Source organism: Nyctereutes procyonoides, unplaced genomic scaffold (assembly GCF_905146905.1).
Source record: "Nyctereutes procyonoides isolate TBG_1078 unplaced genomic scaffold, NYPRO_anot_genome, whole genome shotgun sequence".
NCBI lineage: Eukaryota > Metazoa > Chordata > Mammalia > Carnivora > Canidae > Nyctereutes > Nyctereutes procyonoides.
This window is the reverse complement of record NW_026575133.1, coordinates 55,192,661-55,213,141: the sequence shown is the minus strand read 5'-3', so window position 1 is coordinate 55,213,141 and position 20,481 is coordinate 55,192,661. Positions and strand designations below refer to the sequence as shown.

Genomic DNA, 20,481 nt, shown 5'->3' with positions numbered 1-20,481 from the left:
GGATATGCCTATGAGGGTTTTTTTTTGGATGAACTTAATATTTGAATCAGTAGACTGAATAAATCCCCAATGCGGTTGGGCCTCATTCGATCGAAGGCCTTAATAGAATAAAAAGGCTAAGAGGGAAGTCCTCCTGCCTGACTGCTTCAAACTGGTACGTCAGCTCTTACCTACCTTAGGGTTTGAACTGAAATATTGGTTCTTCCTGGATCTTGAGCCTGCCAGCCTTCAGACTGCAACCACAGCATCAGCTTCCTCAGGTCTCAGACTTTTGGACTCAGACTGAAATAAACATTGGCTCTCCTGCTTGCTGACTCACCCTGCAGATCTTGGGCTTTACTGGCTTCTATAATGTGTGAGCCAACTCCTTCAATTCGTTATAGTAAATCAATCAATCTCTCTTTTCAGAGATCCTAATGGATACAAGATATATATATATATGTACTGTTTGCTGGTTCTGTTCTCTGGGGAACCCTGAATTAATAGAAATTTTGGTACCAAGAGTGATTCTAAAGGAACAGAATTTTAAAGATGAATTTTCTAAGTTGATCTAGGGTTTCTGCAATTGACTCTCTGATCTAAGATGTAAAGATGCTAATGACTTTACTTCTAGTAGTAAAAAGAGCCTAAGAGTTCAAGGCATGATCTGACTGACAACAGAGATATGGAAAGTACTGGGGACTTCTCATCAACCACTCATGAGAGGCAAGGATCTGGGTGACCGTGTGTATGATACTTTTGAACATTTTTTTTTGTCACAATAACAAGTATAATGAGATTGGTTGCTCCTAATGTTACTGGACAAAGTGGGGAAAGAAAAAGTTGAGCTTGGTGATTCAAATTCCCAGCTCAAGTGTCACATAAATGAACTGCAAGCTTCTAATTTTGCTCATATCTCCTACAGCCGTAGGGATAAGACTACTGAATATCTAACTTACAACCTCAACCTGTGACTGGCTGAATTGCAATGCAGACTGAATTTCCAGCTTTCCAGGGTATCTACTATTAAAGTAAAAGTGTTGACTGGGAAGGAATGGGATCCTGAAAGTTGGAATGGGGATATGCAGGAAGATCTTGATGGACCCCTAAATTCTGATGAGTTATCTTTGACAGTGGAAGCTGTTTCTCCACCCCCAGCAAAATTGCCTCCTTGGGGCACCTGGGTGGCTCAGTCGGTTAGGCATCTGACTCTTGATTTCAGCTCAAGTCTTGATCTCAGGGTGGTGAGATCAAGCTCTGTATCAGGCTCCACATTCAGGGAGGAGTCTGAGATTCTCTCTCTCCTCTCCCTCTGCCCCTCCCTACCCCACACTTGCTCTCTCACTCTCTCTCTAAAACAATAAATAAATAAATCTTATAAAAAGGGGGCCTCTCAACTCCTGTCTGAAGCTTGCATTGCCTGAGAAGAGGGCAGTGGCCTCCCCTAAGGCACTGCCAAGCAAGACAATGCTGATTCCCCTGAGGATCCAGCCCCACCATCCTCTTTGCTTCTAGACCTATAACTAGACTCAGTTCTCAGCAGGACCCTAAAGGTGAGGTACAAAGTATGACCCATGAGGAGGTGCCCTATACTCCAAAAGAACTACCTGAGTTTTCTAATTCATACAGACAGCAATCTGGGAAGTATTTGTGATAATGGTTACAAAAGATGTGGGATAATGGTGGAAGAAACATTAAAATTGCATTAGACAGAATTTATTTCTATGGGCTAACTAAGCAGATTTTTCTATTTAATGTTACATCTTGGGGAGTTAGAAAGAGTCTAACAGTTTGTTAGTAGTTTGTTTGGTGGGTTGGCTAAAACATAGGCCCAAGTTTGACCTACAGTGAATGAGTATGAAATTCTGGCTGTCCTTGATTTCATGTAAAGAAAGGAATTCAAAAACAGGGAAGGTGGGATGTTGGAGTGTGTTTGTCATCTGAGACCCACTCACCCACCTTGGGAAGGTCCAGAAGACATGCCTCTTACCATGACTGTGAGAAATAAATCTGTGAACAAAGTCTTTGAATCCTTGAAGAGCTCTGTGATCATTCTTTGTAGGCGAGACCTTACAGGGGGAACCACAGTCACTGAACTGGGAAACCCAACCACAGTGAGAGTAATTGGATCCTGGGGTGGTGGATACCCAAAGGTGGCATTCAACTGTCTAAGGCAAGGACAGCATGGATACCATAATGGACAGCAGGGTCAATGCAGTGATCGGAATAGGCTGACATGCACAGACCTGTGGTGGTAACTATGTGGTCATGATATGCCTGGAAGTGAAATAGGTAGGAAGCCTAACAAATCATTCCTTGCTCTGTATAAGCAGAGAAGTTCTAGGTCAAGTGAACAAACATCTAGAGTTATAAAAGCAGTCATGGCTCCTCAATCATTTCTCAGACTTGAGCCAATTTACAAACCCAGACTCCCATAAATGAAGGGGAAGCTGGGTACCCTTGAGGAAGGACCCCAGGATACCCAAATATTTATACTGCTAATTTCTCCAGCCTTCCCTAAAGGGACCTATAGGGGAAAAAGGAAATAATCAGCCCTTTGAGGGACTACTAGACACTGGCTCTGAATGGGCACTGATTCTGGAGACCCAAACAACACTGTGGTCCTCTAATCAGAGTAGGGCCTTATGGAGGTCAGGTGATCAATAGGGTTTTAACTCAAGTCCATCTCACAGGAGGCCCAGTGAATCCCTGAATCCACCCTGGGTTGTTTCCCCAGTTCTGGAATGTGTAATTGGAATAGACATACTGAAAATCTGGAGGAACCTCATGTTGGTTCCCTGATCTATGGAGTAAGGGAAATTATGGTGGAGAAGGCCCAGAGGCACTGCTTCTACCTATGAAAATAGTAAACCAAAAGCAATCTCGCATTCCTGGAGGGACTGAAGAGATTAGTGCCCCCATTAAGAACTTGAAATTGCCTATCTGGCCTGTGCAGAGGACAGGTGGACCTTGGAGAATGACAATGGATTTCTGTAAGATTAACCAGGTTGTGACTCCAACAGTGGCTGCTCTATCAGATGCACTTTCATTGCTTGGGAAAATTAACACATCCCCTGGTATGCAGCTATTGATCTGGCAAATAAATGATTTTTGTCCCCATCTGTTCATAAGGCCTACCAGAAGGTTGTTTCAATCTGGCAAGACCAGCAATACACCTTCACTGACCTGCCTCAGGGCATCTCATTGCTCCAGCTCTACATCATACTTCAGTTCACAGAGAACTTGATCTCCTTTCTCTCCCACCAGATATCACTCTGGCCCACACACTGATGATATTATATGGATTGAATTTAGTGAAGAGGTAAGTAGCAGCTCTCTGTTTGTAGACATTTATGTGTCGGCGGTGTCGGGAGTGATAAATATGACAAATATTCAAGGCCCTTCTACCTTAATGAAATTTCTAGTAATCCAGTGATGTGGGCATGTTAAGATACCCGTTCTAAGGTGAAGAATAAGCTGTTTTATTTGGCCCCTACAATTAAAAAAGAGGCACACTTTGTGGGCCTCTTTGGATTTTGGAGACAACATATATATATTCCTCACTTGGCTGTGTTACTCTGACCCATTTACTGAGTGACCTGCAAAGTTGCTGGGTTTGAGTGCCCAGAACAAGAAAAGCCTCTTCAACAGGTCCAGGCTGCTGTGTAAGTGGCTTTGCCACTTGGGCCATATGATCTAGCAGATCCAAGGAAGCTTAAAATGGCAATGGCAGATAGGGATGCTGTTTGGGGACTTTGGCAGGCCCCTATAAGCTAACTGCACTATAGACCCTTGGGATTTTGAAGCAAAGCCAGGCCATCCTGTGTTTAACTACTCTCCTCTTGAGAAACAGCTCTTGGATTTTTATAGGGCTTACGTAGAGACTAGATGCTAGCCATTGGCCACCAAATTACCATGGGACCTGAGCCGCCCATCTTGAACTGGGTACTTTCTGACCCGCCAACCTCTAAAGCTGGCCACACAGAGCCACATTCCATCCTCAAATGGAAGTGGTATATGTAATCAGGCCTGAGCTGGCCCTGAAGGCATAAGTAAGTTATAGGATAAAGTGGCCCAAATACCCATGGTCCTCACTCCTACTATACTACCTTCTCTCTCCCAGCCTGCACCTATGGTATTATGGGGAGTTCCCTGAGACCAGCTGACAGAAGAAGAGAAGATTCTGGCCTAGGATATGCAAGAATCACTTTGAAAGTGGACAGCTGCAACATCAGTCTCTCTTCAGGACAACCCTGAAGAACAGAGGTGACTCACAATCTTCCCAGTGGGCAGAACTTCCGGCAGTGTACCTGGCTGTTGTGCTTGCTTGGAAGAAGAATGGTCACACATGTGATTATAACTTGATTCATGGAGTCTGGCCAATGGTTTGAGACTCGTAAGAAACACAATTGGAAAACTGGTTACAAGAAAATTTGGGGGGATCCCTGGGTGGCGCAGTGGTTTAGCGCCTGCCTTTGGCCCAGGGCACGATCCTGGAGACCCAGGATCGAGTCCCACGTCAGGCTCCCAGTGCATGGAGCCTGCTTCTCCCTCTGCCTATGTCTCTGCCTCTCTCTCTCATTCTGTGTGACTATCATAAATAAATAAAAAAAAAATTAAAAAAAAAATAAAAATAAATAAAAATGTGTTTTAAAAAAAAAAAAAAAAAAAGAAAATTTGGGGAAGAGGTGTGTGAATAGTCCTCTCTGAAGGGGCAAAAAAATGTGAAGATGTTTGTGTCCTACGAATGTTCTCCAAAGGGGGAGCTCAGCAGAGGAGGATTCTAATAGTCAAGTGGATAGCATGACCTATTCTGTAGAATACCAGTCAGTCTTCTTCTCCAGCCACCCCTGTCATCACCCAATGGGCTCATGAACAAAGTGGCCATACTGGCAGAGATGGAATTTGTGCATGGGGTCAGCAACATGGACTTCCAGTCGCCAAGGCCAAAGCTATGGCTACTGCCCAGTGCCTAATCTTCCAACAACAGAGACCACCAGCAAATCCCCAATATGATACCATTCCACAGGGTCATAAGCCAGCTACCTCGTAGCAGGTTAATTACACTGGACCATTTCTGTCATGGAAGGAGCAGTGTTTTGTTCTTGTTGGAATAGAAACTTACTCTGGATACACATTTGCCCGCTTTGCAAGAAATGCTTGAGCCAGAAAATACCATGGAGAATGTATTATCCATCATCATGGTATTCCATGGTTTTCCAACATAGCATTGCTCATGATCAAGGAAATCACTTCACAGCAAACGAAGTGCAACAATGGGCCCATGATCACGGAATTCACTGGTGTTATCATGGTCCCCCCCATCTTGAAACAGCCTGCTTTACAGAGGTTGAAATGGCCTTTGAAGACTCCGTTCCAGTGCTAGCTACGTGGCAATATCTTGCATGGTTGTATGTGGTCTGAATCAGTGTCCAGTGTGTATAGTGCTGTTTGGCTGATAGCCAGGATTCACTGGTCCTGGGATCAAGGGTCGGAGATGGGAAAGACATCAGCCACTATCACCCCTAGCGGCCCGCTAGCAAAATGTTTGCTCCTTATTCCCACAACCTTATGCTGTGCTGGCTTAGAGATTTTAGCTCCAAAGGAAGGAATGTTTCTGCCAGGGGATACAACAATGACTCCATTGAACTGCAAATTAAGACCATTGCCTGGTCACTTTGGGCTTCTCATGCCTCTGAATTAATAGGCAAAGGAGTTATTGTGCTGATTGAGGTGACTGATCCTGACTACCAAGGAGAAACACTACTCTACACTAGAGGTTAGGGAGAGCATGTCTGAAATACAGAAGTTCCTACAGGGTGTCTCTCGGTGCTACTATGCCCTGAAATAAATTCGGTGGAAAACTACAACATCCCAATCCAATGTAGGAAGGACTAGTAATGGCCCTCCAGGAATGAAGGTTTGGATCACCCTACCAGGTAAAGAATAACAACTAGCTAAGGTGCTTGCCAAGGGCAAAGAAAATGCAGATGGGCAGTGGAAGAAGGTAGTTATACATACCAGCTATGACCATGTGACCCATTACATTACAAAAATAAGGACTGTACTTGTCAAGAGTATTTCCTCCTAGATGTGTTATAAATATATGAATATATACACAGTAAATATCTTCACTTTCTTCCCTCTCTTACCCTCTTATCATGTAACAAAACATAAAATATATTGACTTCATATCACAGTGTTTTAATATTGTTAACTTTATATCATAGTATTTAAATTATGAGATATTAAAGGGAAGAGTAAACAGCTCTCAAGGACTTTACCTTCTCTTCTGGGGAAGGGGTTAGTGTGGCTTTGGTTGTACACAGGATACTTGCATCATGAGCATTAGGGAGAATTGTAACCTTGTTATGATCTGCATTTGGGGATTAAATATGAGTTAAGGAGATGTGTATGGATGCCCAGTTGACTTATGATGGTTAATTTTATGTGTCAACTTGACTGGACCACAGAATGGCCAGACATTTGGCCAAACATTATTCTGGATGTGTCTGTAGGGGCGTTTATAGATGGAATTAACATTTAAATTGGTACTGAGTAAACCACATTGCTCTTCCCAGTGTGGTGGGCCTCATCTAATCAGTGAAGAACAGAATAGAATAAAAGGCTGACCCTCCCCTATGTAAGAGAGAATTCTCCTGCCTGTTTACTTTCGAACTGACCCATCATCTCTTACTGTTCTACAGCAGCTTCCGGTCTTCCAACTCAAACTAGAACATCAGCTGAGCAGATTTTGGACTTGCCAGCCTCCCTAATTACATGAGCCAATTTTTAAAATAATTTCTCTCTCTTATTGGTTCTGTTTTTCTGGTGAACGCTATCTAAGGCAGGGGTGAGGTGAGAGGAGAAGAGAGCCTCAGAGTGATGGGCATCTGAGGGGCAAATGGCTGAGTGCACCAGTGATGGAGTGGGAAGGGAGAAAATGAGATAAAAGAGTTTCCAAGACGAGGTCTCCCTATTTCTCTGTGTGGACCCAATCACACAAATTGACATATGAAAATCCAGATTTGCATGGCAGGCAAAGTTAGGAGCCATAGCATCTTTACAAAAGAGGTCTGTAAGTACAGTAGTTCTCCCTTATTCCTGGTGGATACATTCTAAGACCCCCATATATTGCCTGTTTTTTCCTATAGATACTTCCCTGTGATAAAGTTTATTTATAAATTAGGCATTATATGAATGTTGTCTCTCTCTCTCTAAATATCTATCACACTGCATCTGCCCTTCTTGTGATGACATGAGGTGATAAAATGCCTAAGAGGTGAGATGAAGTGAGGTGAAGGACAAAGGCGTTGTGACATACATTAGGCTACCATTGACCTTCTGACTATACTTCATTAGGAGAAAATTGAAACCACAGATAAGGGGGGGGGCTACTGTATTTTTTAAAGCTTCCAGTTGCCCTAGGCATTTGCGACAGGATTGTATGAGCCTACCAGGACTTTTGCCTGAAACCAGGTGTTTCTGTGTCGGGCAAGATCACCACGGTCCTCTGGGAGCTCTGTAGCAGGTGTGGCCGAGGTCTGGCCCTTACCTCTAAGGATGGTGACATTGCGAAGGATTTCTCCATGCTGCGTGTCCACAGCCTTCATCTCCTCCACGATCATGGAGAGGTTGCGGACGTTGAAGTCCAGCCGTGCACTGAGCAGACTGAAGCGCTCCCGGAGCAGGTCCGTGGTGCCCAGCATGAGGGAGACGGACTTGTTCAGGTAGTAGAGCTCCTCGGCGTGTGTGTGGAAGCCTAGCGTGCAAGAGAGCCTCACATCATCCAGGTACTTGAGCATGCTGTGCACATGGTTGTCGGTGGCATTGATGTTGGTGAAGATGGTGCCGATCTCGATCTCATGTGAAGCCATGCGTCCTTCTAGCGTCTCGAACCTCTCCACCGTGCGGTTCTGGGCATAGCGAGTGTGGTACTGCAGATCGTGCATATTCTCCTCGTGGTCATCCAGGAAGGACGAGATGTTATCCAGCTGCAGCTGTAGGCCCATGACCTGCAGCACCAGGTCATGCATGCTCTCGGCATTCTGACTGATGCGTTGCGAGGAGACCCCCAGGATGGCCTGGATGTTCTTGACTGCTTCTCCGGTCTTGGCTGAGGTGGTGCGCAGGTTGCTGAAGAGCCGGGTGTAGTTTTGCCAGTCGGTGACAATCTTCTGGAGGGTCAGGGTCTCCTCATCAGTCTTCCGCCGGATCCCATGGATCCACTCTGAAGTCTGCCCCACAGTGAAGTTGATCTGGTGGACTGTAGCCTTGACATCATAGCAGTCCTGGGTGAGGTCCTTCAGAGAGAGGTCCAGGCCAGCTGTGGTGGCCTGCCAGCCTCTCACCTGGGCGAGAAACAGCCCCAGGGACTGGTTGACCTGGTGGATGGAGAAGGAACAATTGCCCATCTCCTGGGAGATTTGACTGCTGGTGGTGGAGAGCAGCTCATGGGTCTGAGAGGTCTGGTCCAGCTGGACCTCCTGGGCCAGAAGCATCTTCTGAATTCCCTCCAGCTCTTCCTGCAGTTTTCTGATCTCCTTCTCCAGCTGCCCAGCCTCATGGCAGAAAGAACAGTTGTTTGGGGCTTTCAGATCTTCAGGAGAAAGGGACAACAGTTTGAGTTGCTGAAGGCTCATGGGACAAAAGTTGCTTCTTTACATATTTCAGAACACAATGAATTGTCAAGTGGCTTCCCAATCCCTCTTCCTATCCTAAATCTGCTGGGAAATCCTTTTTGGAAAAGCCTTACCATCTCTCTGAAATATTATTTTTACCAAATATCTTTACTATGACCTGAAATGTAAAATTTGGGATATTTTTTCCATCTTGCCACCAAATTCTCAAGAATATATCTTCATAACTCTTTGAAGGTGCCAAGGACCACCCATTTATACTTTAAGATTTCTCCAATTATCTTTATATTTGTTATCAATACACTTATGGGGAAAAGATAGTGTGGGGATTATTTCTCCCTGTGACAGATGAGAAATAAGGCACAAAGAAGAGGCTTGCCAAATATCACTCAGATAGTATTTTCCCTTTCCATCAGGGCAGACAACCTCTACCCCTTCTATTATCGCATCTTCTGTCTCAGTCTCAGAAAGAGAAGGTCCCTGGTGAAAGCAGGAGATAGAGAGCATTATGAGTTGTGTACACTTTAAGGCAATAGTGAGGAAAGGGTAAACTCGTCAAGAGGCTTTGGAAGATCTTAAAAATAATTTCTAGGGATTCCTGGGTGGCTCAGCGGTTTAGCGCCTGCCTTTAGCCCAGGGCATGATCCTGGAGTCCTGGGATCGAGTCCCTCATGGGGCTCCCTACATGGAGCCTGCTTCTCCCTCTCCTGTGTCTCTGCCTCTCTCTCTCTCTCTCTCTCTCTCTCTCTCCCTCTCTCTCTCTCTCTGTGTGTCTCTCATGAATAAATAAATAAAATCTTAAAAAAAAATAACTTCTGGGTGGCTAAGTCAATTAAGCATCTGACTCCTGATTTTGGCTCAGGTTATGATCTCAGGGTCCTGGGATAGAGGATAGAGTGCCACGTTGGATCCCTGCTCAGCAGGGAGTCTGCTTGTCTCTCTCTGTCTCTCTGCCCCTCCCCTGCTTGCCCTTGTGCTCTTTTTCACTCTCAGATAAATAGATATTTAAAAAATAATAATAATCTCAGATACATGAGAATGACTGCAGAATGGACTGTCTTTGGGTTCCTCCTCTACCCGTAGGCTCAGGCTAGATCTGTACCACACACAGAACCCCTGGCCCCAGTGTTGGGTGAATCCCAGGGCAGCAGCCCCCTTTGGGTGGACAGGAAGGCAGGGAGCCATACATAGCTGTCCTTCCCTTGTGCCTAGAAGGTTGGTTGCCTTACTCCAGGGCACCATAGCCCAGGGGAGAACACTCACCCATCCCTCATTAATACGGTCTTCTATCACTGTCATGAGCACATCTGGACACTGAACACTTACCCAGACCTTGGAGATTTTCCTGCATAGACATAAGCTTCTTGTCGTAAATGGCCTGGGCCAGGGAGATGTCTTCTGAGAGAGAGTCCACTTTCCTGAAAACTGTATGGAAATATAGATGAGGAACTGAGGCAGGGCCTTAGCTCAGAGAAACAGCAGTTGTTTGTTGAGAAGGTAATTTTATCAGCCTCCCTGCAAACAAAACCATTAATCCTTCCATGGGGCTTTTCAGTGGTGGTAAAGGAAGGTGCTTCTTATGGCCAGAGTTTGTCATATATCCCTTAAAAATCTGTATCTATACCTCTTTAAATATCTCCCTTAAGTGTTTATATGTATGTATACATATGCTTGTGTGTATGTATATATATATATATATATGTACTTAGAGTTTATGGTATTTATTATTCCATTTGAGCCTCCCTCAAATTAAAATTCCTTGTATAGATAGAGGAACAGGGGTGTAGAGAGACTGAATGACTTTGATTCCTACTCTAAGGCTTTATAAAATCTATCTCCAAGCCAATAGGCTCATTCATATAATTCACCCTGCTCATTTCCTCACTGTGCATTTCATGATCTGCAATTATGTGTTAATATGTCTGTTTACTCTTTTCCTTACTTTTCAGATCTTATTTTTTCACATCTTTTCAAAATTGTGTCTCATGATGTATACTAGAAAGAGTATACATGTGTAATTTATAAACAGATACATATATTTTGCAGGTGTGAGATTATCATTTTTTCTTTCCCAATATTTAAGTATAAAAATTTTCAGAATAATCAAAGGACTTGTACAGTAAATATCCTACCTGTACAGTAGGTACTAATGTATCTACTACTTAAATTCTATAATTAACACTTTATGATATTTATTATACTTCGGTCCATTTTTACTTTTTAGCCATTCATCAACCCATCTAGTTTTTTGATGCATTTTAAATCAAATTTTTCACTGATGGGGTGCACAGTCAAAAAAAAGTTAATAGATTACTGCTCTGGACCAAGGGTCAGCAAAGCAGGATCTGCACGCTTAATCTAAACCAATGTCACTTTGTTGCAACAAAGCCATCTCCATTCATTTATGTCTCTGGCTGCTTTTGCTCTATAATGGCAGAGTGATTTTGACAAAGACCATGTGTGGCCCATAAATCCTAAAATATTTACTACCTAGCCCTTTACAGAAAGTTTACCAAACCTTGCTCTAGATGATAAGCTCCATAAAGACAAAGCCCAAGTTTTATTAGGCAGTATATGCCCAGTACAGTTCTTGGCTTATAGGATGGAATGCAACAGATACTCAATTAAACAAGTTCCTATGAGGAAGATTGATTTTGCTCGATACTCCTGACTTTATCCATGGTCCTGACCATAACACCATGACTAGGACTTTCCACATATACACTTACAAATCTCTAGTCATTCATTTGATGAATATTATTGAGCACCTACCAACCAGGCCGGATTGGTGCCAGCTCTGCTCTAGGGACTTGGGAAAGCCAGGCTAGAGGCAAAAGCAAAAAGGAAACCTAAACTTCCCCCTAGATTCCCTGAATTCACTCCTCACCCCCAATTATTATGATCTTCTGCTCATTGTCTCTGGATCTTAGGGCAAATCATTTCACCTTCTCAGATATGGAGAATGAGGCCTGCCTCCCATTTTGGGGCTTGTTGAGATGATTCATGGATATCATGTACACAACAGTGTCCGGCACCTGGTGAGCACCTGGTAACTCTCTATACCCTCTGAAGCGGATCAGTGCCTCTGTTCCTCGCTGGGCTCAAGTGTTCCTCTCTGGAGCTTTATTAATAGTCCTGCAGGTGCTGCAAGCTGAGGCCCTATAAGGCCTGACCCAGAACCTCTGGAAGTTCTCTGACGTCCAGTTTGCTACCTCAGAATTATGGACAGCCACTGTCCTTCCTCGCTTGGATTTTGGCCGCTTTCTGAGAAGCCAAGCCCCATGAAGTGATTTAGTGGAGAGGTGGGGCTGAACAGGGTGAGTGGCTTTGAAAGTTCTTGAAATCAATGGTCCTCAAATCTGGCTCACACCGGAATCACCGAGGAGTTTCTCTAGATTAGTAAGGCTGGGTCCTACCCAGAGATTATTATTTCATTCATCTGGAGCCAGGAGCTCTGGCACTGTCATTTATTTTATTTTATTTTTTAAGATTTTATTTATTTATTTATTCATTCATGAGACACACACACACACACACACACATACACACACACACACAGAGGCAGAGACACAGGCAGAGAGAGAAGCAGGCTCCATGCAGGGAGCCCAACGTGGGACTCAATCCCAAGACTCCAGGATCACTCCCTGGGCCAAAGGCAGGCACTCAACTGCTGAGCCACCCAGGCGTCCCTGGCACTGACATTTAAAAGCTCTCTGAGGGATTCCAACGTGCAGACAAAATCAAGAACCGCTCCCTCTGATGGTGAAATGTAAGGGACTCATCTTGGAGTTCCTATCACCCGGCACAAATCTAGGTACTTGGCTTGTGTTGGATTAAGTAGCACCTTCAGGACTCCTGGAACATGACTGGAGTGTCTATTCAAGTCATTAGCATGCTGGCCTCTCGCCCTCAAGCCAAGAAGGCCAGTTGCTGAATATCTCCAGCCAGGCCTAGGACCGGGTGCCTCCTTTCAGGGAGGTGCTCATCATCAGGGTCATACAAGTTCAGAGTGGCACCTAGACTGAGGCTTAGCTCCCCCCGCCTTCCTCACTTGTCTCACCAAGTCCTGGCCTTGTCCCTGGCATCTGGTCCATTGGAACAAATAAACCTACTGGCCTCCTTTAGTAAAGACATCTGGATTTTTAAAATCTGAAGCCGAGTGGAAGGGGACTGCAGCCAGAAGGCATCAAATTTGTTTCCCTCTGTTTACCATCATCTATTAGCATCCAGAAGGCAGAGGCTGCCCAAACCTGACTACATGCCATCATCTGGCTTGGCTACCATAGTCATACAGCTGTGGTGTGTGTGAGAGCCACCACACTCCAGGTCCCTGGGCTTCACCTGCAGGACTCTGCTTTAACAAGCAAGGACCAAGTGAGACTCAGGAATCTGCATTTTAGCAAATACTGGGGATGATCCTGAAGCAGGCAGGCATCCAACCTCACTTTGCAAAACACTCACAAAGACCATAGAAGGGGCTTAGAAATTGCCCCATCCAGTGATCTCAGCCGTGGATATACATTATCTGGGGTGTGGCCCAGGCATCCGTATTTTTTTAAAGCTCCCAGATGATCCTAACACGTTGCCGAAACTGGGAACCACTGAGCTGGTCCTGTCCTCTCATTTTACCAGCAAGAAAACAGAGCTCCAGAGAGGGGAAGTGCCTTGCTCAAAGTCACACAGCTACTTACTGGCCGGAAATCAGAGGCCAGTCTTGGAAGTCTGAAACAAGTATGAAGATTCCCTCACCAGGAAGACGCTGGACTATCCAGATGCTGCTGGGAGCCTGCACTCACCCAGAGAGGCTAGCACAGCCACGGCCACCAGGAGCAGGGCCAGGAAGAGGTAAAGAATCCGCACCGATGTGTGCAAAGACAGGTTCTTCTGACAGCGGCTGCAGCGGGGCCCTGGCCGGCCTGTTGGGAGACAAAGGAGACCGCTGGCTGAGGCTGCAGGTAAAGGGTCAGTTCCATATCCCTGCTCTGAACTGTCTCATCACATATCAAACCAGCCTCAGAAAGGGAGCTGTTCTCCATCCACATGTCTACCATCTCACTGTTTCCTCTAGGTCCTCAAGTTTTTAACAATAGAAGAGAGCAGAGTCGGGGTCTTCAAAGAACACCCCCATCACTGCCATCATTCTCTCTTAGCGCAACATCAATCAGCCGGTGGTGTAGGGAAACACCTCTTCCTGATACACTGGCCTTAAGATGGTCCATGATATGGGGCAGCCAGCCTTGTTTCACCACTGGGTGACCAACTTGTTTCAGTTGGCCTAGGACTTTCTGGGCTGTAGTACTGAGTCTCCCATCGTGGGAATGCTTCAGCATGGTACAAGCCAGTCACACACCCTGGGAAACCCCTCAGTCCCTAAACTTCTCAGGTGACAAGCAATTCTCCTGGAAATGGAACAAAAGGTTCCAGCCCACCAGTTGGGTCCCTGGTATGGAAGAAGAAGGAAGCCTGGTATTCCTGGCTCCTCTTGCAAGTGACCAATGTCCAGTGGCAATGCAATGATGTTGCCAGTTGTGAAATTTCTAAGGCAGATTCGACCTCAGCTGCACATTATGAGTACTAGGAATGTTTAAAAATCCTTATGCCCCTTTCACACTCCAGACCAAAAGGAATCAGAATTTCTGAGGGCTGTTTACAAGCTTCCTGGGGGGATTACAATACACAGCACAGGTTGAGAACAGCTGTGCTAATTGAAACCCACCAAGAAGTCTTTCTCTAAGTAACACTTCAGGTGGCATTGGTTTCTGAGATTATCCAAGTGCCAAGGGGGGGCCCGGTAGGCCAAGTGGATGAGCCACTTGGACGGCATGGGATACGGTGAAGGGGACAGTTCTGGGTCAGTTAGAGGACAAGCCCTGGGGGAGATGGCAGTGGTCCCTGACAGGTTTCAAGAGGAACCCTGGTGACAGATGTCAGTTGTGTCAAACCTTGACATTATCCATACTGCATAACCTTGGCCCATGCAACTCTTGCCTTTTCACCCTCCAGGAAGCAGTGGGGAAAAGGACAGCCAGGATTTTGTAGCCATGTAGGGAGATAAGTCACCAGCGTGGGAATAGGGGCAAGGAGATCAGAAGGCAGACCACAGAGCCCTTACCCTCTTGTGTGCATGGGAAGGTCGGCATGTCCTCGTCGTCACCAGCCAGATCCTCTTCTGTAACACACAACGCATCTCCGTCGCCAGTGGCCGACCTCACTGTGACGGAGCCAGTGCTGTCAGACCCGGGGTTGGAACCTGGAGCCACACCCACCCCTCTCCAGCTGCCACAATCCCCACAGCCCATGCTCACCCCCACCCTTGACTCCAAGTCAGGTCATTCAAGCTCCAGATGACCCGATAGTAAGCAGAGGAAAAGAGAAAGAAGTTAAGAATCAAGTGACTGAGGAACCATGATGTCCCAACAACCCTAGGTAAGGAGATTTTATGATCTCCCACAAGATTTTATGATCATGTCTATTCTCTCTATACCTTGCTCAAACCCTTGGGGTGAAATAAGAAGGAATAAGAGCTGGTTGTTTGATCCAGCTCAGCATCCTTCCAAGCCCTGGCACATGATAACACAAGCAGAATTCCTTTCTTCCAGGTAAAGTAAACCTGCAAGACTCTGCATTCAGCCTAGCTGGGGGGCCACAGAGAGGAGGAAGTGGGAGCGAAGAGGATACGAGACAGTCACAGACCTCTGCCTCACACACTGTGTCATTCAGGACCTGCCAGGGCATGGAAGGGACCATAGGAGGAGCAGTTCTCATATGGGAGGGCTAATCTGGTACATGTTCCCTGGGATCGTGTGTTCCCCAAATAAGACCTAGGATTAGGTGATGGATTCCCTCATTCAGAAGATAACAAGACCTGGTCCTTGGTAAATGATGAGGAGAAAGATGCCCAAAATAGGCAGAGTGAACCAAATTTCCAAGTGGGTGTTTAAGAACTGACCTAACCAGTACTTTTGTCCTGGGGAGTGGGTGTGGGGTGGAGGGATGTGCAAGCTGATCATGACAACCAAATTCCTGGGAGATATCTGTAGAGGGGATTTTTCTACAACCAGCCTCAGGGCACCTGGATGGCTCAGTCAGTTAGGCATCTGCCTTCAGCTCAGGTCATGATCTCAAGTCCCACATTGGACTCCCTGCTCAGCTTCTCCCTCCCCATCTCCCTCCACTCCTTGTACTCTCTGCTTGTACTCTCTCTCAAATAAATAAATAAATAAATAAATAAAATCTTTTTTTTAAATAAATAAATAAAATCTTTAAACAAAAAAACCTATGCCTCAAAATCCAGAGGCAATAAAAGAAAAAACTGATACATTTGACTACATGACAATAAAATGAAAATGATTTTGCATGATCAAAAAAAATTAATGACAAGTTGGAAGAAAATATTCACAGTATATATTACAGATAAAGAGCTAACACACCAAGTTTATAAAGAACTTTAAAAAACTCAGGAAATGGAATAAATTCATTAGTCACAGTATACAAAATCAATGCATAGAAATCTACTGCATTTATTTTTCATGTAGGCTCCATACCCAGTATTGAGCCCAAAGCAGGGCTTGAACTCACAACCCTGAGATTGAGACCTGAGTTGAGATCAAGAGTCAGATGCTTAACCAAATGAGCCACCCAAGTGCCCCTGTTGCATTTCTATACACTAATAATTAGGCAGCAGAAAAGGAAATTAAGAAATCAATCTCATTAACAATTGTGTCCAAACCAATAAGATGCCTGGGAATGAACCTAACCAAAGAAGTGAGAGACATACACTCTGAAAACCATAAAACACTGATAAAAGAAATTGAAAATCACACAAAGAAATGGAAAGACATCTCATGTTCATGGATTAGAAGAACAAATATTGTTAAAATATCTATACTACCTAAAGCAATCTACATATTTAATGCAATCCCTATCAAAATACTAGCAGCATTTTTCAAAGAACTGGAATTAACAATCCTAAAATTTGTATGGAACCACAAAAGATCCTAAGTAGCCAAAGCAATCTTTTTTAAAAACTGGGAGTATCACAATTTCAGATTTCAAGCTATGCTACAAAGTCATAGTAATCAAAACATATGGTATTAGCACAAAAATATGTGGAATGGAACAGAAAACTCAGAAATAAGCTCACGATTATATGGTCTATTAATTTTCAACAAAGAAGGAAAGTCTATGCAATGGGAAAAAGAGAGTCTCTTCAACAAACTACTTTTGAGAAAACTGGACAGTTACATGTAAAGGAATGAAACTGGATCACTTTCTTACACCATATACAAGGATAAATTAAAAATGGCGTAAAGACCTAACTGTGAAACCTGAAACAATTAAAATCCTAGAAGAGAGCACAGGCAGTAATTTCTCTGACATCAGCTGTAACGACATCTGTCTGTATTTGTTTCTTGACACAAGTGAAGCAAAAGCAAAAATAAACTATTGGAACTACGTCGAAATACAAAGCTCCTGCAGGGTGAAGGAAAACAATCAACAAAACTAAAAGGCAACCCACAGAATGGGAGAAGATATTTGCAAATGACGTATCAAATAAAGGGTTGGTATCGAAAATGTATAAAGAATGTATAAAATTCAACACCCAAAATATGAATAATCCAATTAAAAATGGGCAGAAGACATGAATAGACATTTTCCCAAAGCAGACATCCAGTGGCTAACAGACACATGAAAAGATGCTCAACATCACTTATCATCAGGGAAATACAAATCAAAACTACAATGAGATATCACCTCATACCTGTCAGAATGGCTAAAATAAAAAACACAGAAAACATCAGTGATGGCGAGGATGTGGAGAGAATTGCACTGTTCATGGGAATGCAAACCAGTACTGTGGAAAAAGAGTATGGAGGTTCTTCAAAAAGTTATAAACAGAACTACTCTATGAGCCAGTAATCACATTACTGGGTATTTACCCCCCAAATACAAAAACATTAATTCAAAGAGATATATATGCACCCTTAAAGCAGCATTACTTACAATAGCCAAATTATGGGAGCAGGTCAAGCATCCATTGATACATGAATGGGTCAAGAAGATGCGCTACATATACGTCACATGGAATGGAATATTATTCAGCCATAAAAAGAATGAAATCTTGCCATTTACAATAACATGAATGGAGCTAGAGAGTGTAATGCTAAGAGAAATAAGTCAGTCAGAGAAAGACAAATGTCATATGATTTTATACTTGTACGTGGAATTTAAGAAACAAATCAAATGGGGGCGCCTGGCTGGCTCAGTCAGTTAAGCATCTGCCTTTGGCTCAGATCATGATGTCAGGGTCCTGAGATTAAGCTCCACATCAGGCTCCCCGCTCAGCAGGGAGTCTGCTCCCCCCTCTTCCTCTGCCCCTCCCCCTAGTTGTGCTCTCTCATTTTCTATCAAATAAATAAATAAAATAATAAAAAACAAAACAAACAAATGAGCAAAGGGGAAAAAAGAGACAAACCAAGAAACAGACTTAACTATAGAGAACAAACTGATATTTACAAAAAGGGAAGTGGGTGGGGAAATGGGTAAAATAGGAATAAAATAAAATATCAGGAAATAAAGAACCAAAAGTCACACAGAAAAATGAACAAAACACCTAAACAAGCAGCTAGGAAAAAGAGATACAAAAATGTCCCCTAAGTACTTCTAGTTATGGAATGCATAAATCATGGGGGAAAAGATACAGCATAAGGAATTTAGTCAATGGTATTGTAATAGTGTTGTACGGTAACAGATGCTAGCTGCACTGTGGTGAGCACACCATAACATATGCACTTGTCAAATCACTATGCTGTACACCTGAAAGTAATGTAACATTATGTGTCAACTGTAATTAAGAAAAATATCCCAATGGAATATGACTCAGCCATTAGAAACGACAAATACCCACCATTTGCTTCAACGTGGATGGAACTGGAGGGTATTATGCTGAGTGAAATAAGTCAATCGAAGGACAAACATTATATGGTCTCACTCATTTGGGGAATATAAAAAATAGCGAAAGGGAATAAAGGGGAAAGGAGAAAAAATGAGTGGGAAATATCAGAAAGGGAGACAGAACATGAGAGACTCCAAACTCTGGGAAACGAACTAAGGGTGGTTGAAAGGGAGATGGGTGGGGGGTGGGGGTGACTGGGTGACGGGCACTGAGGGGGGCACTTGATGGGATGAGCACCGGGTGTTATTCTATAAGTTGGCAAATTGAACACCAATAAAAAATAAATTTATAAAAAAAAGAATTAAAATAACATAAAAAAGAAAAAGATCCCATAAACAGATAAAAAAATGTTCAACTTTATTTATAAGATAAATGCAATTTTTATTTTTTTTGGTTTTTTTATTGGAGTTCGATTTGCCAACATATAGTATAACACCCAGTGCTTATCCTGTCAAGTGGCAATTTTTAATTTTTAAAAAAGCTTTCATTATTTATTTTTTTAGAGATGGGAGAGAGATAAAAGAAGAAGGAGAGAGAGAATCTTAACCAGGCTCCATGCTGGGGCTCAATCTCACAACCCTGAGATCATGACCTGAGCTGAAATCAAGAGTCAGACACTTAAATGACAGCCCCCCAGGTGCTCCAAGGTAAATACAATTTAAAACTACAGCGTGAAAACATTTCTCACCCATCAGACTGGCAAAAATGCAGAGGATGATAATATTACTCAATTGGCCAGGCTATGGGGAGTTGGGGTAGGAATGCAAATGGCCTAGACCTGATGGAGGGAAATTTAACATATACATTTGCCCTTTGACAACCATACTTCTTTTTTTAGAAAATATTTATCTGATAAATCATATTTATTTTTAAAATATTTTATTTATTCATGAGAGATAGAGAGAGAGGCAGAGACAGGCAGAGGGAGAAGCAGGCTCCATGCAGGGAGCCCAATGTGGGACTCGATCCCGGGACTCCAGGATCATGCCCTGGGTCAAAGGCAGGTGCCAAACCACTGAGTCACCCAGGGATCCCTGACAATCATACTTCTATGAATTTATCCATAATATACACCTCCAACTATCTGAAAACATATATGACAAGGTTATTCACTGCAGGATTATTTGCTTAAATTGCAAAAACTGAGAACTATTTAAATATTCAACTATGGGAGATTGGTTAATATGCCATGTCTATATATACACAATGGGACTCTATGCAACTATATAGATGAATAAGGAAAATATAGTCACTGATACGGAGTCATTTACAGGCTATATTTAATAAAAACAGCCAAGTGCAAAGGAACATATATAGTATAACACCTTTTTTTGTAAATAAGAAGGTAAAATAAGAAAACATGCATATATCGGGCAGCCTGAGTGGCTCAGCGGTTTAGCGCCGCCTTCAGTCCAGGGCGTGATCCTGGAGACTCGGGATTGAGTCCTGCATCAGGGTCCCTCCATGGAGCCTGCTTCTCCCTCTGCCTGTGTCTCTGCCTCTCTCTCTCTCTCTCTGTGTCTCTCATAAATAAAATCTTAAAAAAAGAAAAGAAAACATGCATATATCTGCTTATAATTAAAAGAAACACAGGAAGTAAAAAAACAAAAAGCAATTGTTTTCTATGAAGAAGGATAGGGTGGGGGAAATGGGGTGGAAGGGACACAGAAGGAGTGGCATTTCTCTGAGTGAAACTCTTTGTATAGTTTTGACTTTTGAAAACATGTTAATATTTTACATATTCAAAAAATTAAATTTTATTGATCAAAATAAATACCCCATGTGGAACCAAATGAACCTTACTTAACATTTTGAAGGAATACAATAAGCATACTGAAGTGGGGGATGGGAAGGAAAGAAAAACTAATTTAATACATTGCCTAAGATTATTTAATCTAAGTAAACTAA

The 20,481-nt window shown here is 43.4% G+C and overlaps 1 protein-coding gene across 3 annotated transcripts in view; it reads right to left on the bottom strand.

Annotated features, from left to right (window-relative positions):
- SCARA3 (scavenger receptor class A member 3) overlaps positions 1 to 20,481 on the bottom strand; it is a 49,107-nt gene that overhangs the window by 10,749 nt on the left and 17,877 nt on the right. For 2 of the 3 annotated variants that reach the window (XM_055299890.1, XM_055299891.1), the window contains 4 exons: positions 14,731 to 14,829; positions 13,415 to 13,534; positions 9,945 to 10,043; positions 7,535 to 8,578 (listed from right to left, as the gene is read on the bottom strand). In XM_055299890.1, the coding sequence (XP_055155865.1) occupies positions 7,535 to 8,578; positions 9,945 to 10,043; positions 13,415 to 13,534; positions 14,731 to 14,829 (1,362 nt within the window). The remainder of the gene's footprint in view (positions 1 to 7,534; positions 8,579 to 9,944; positions 10,044 to 13,414; positions 13,535 to 14,730; positions 14,830 to 20,481) is intronic. The other variant, XM_055299892.1, reaches the window with a different exon arrangement.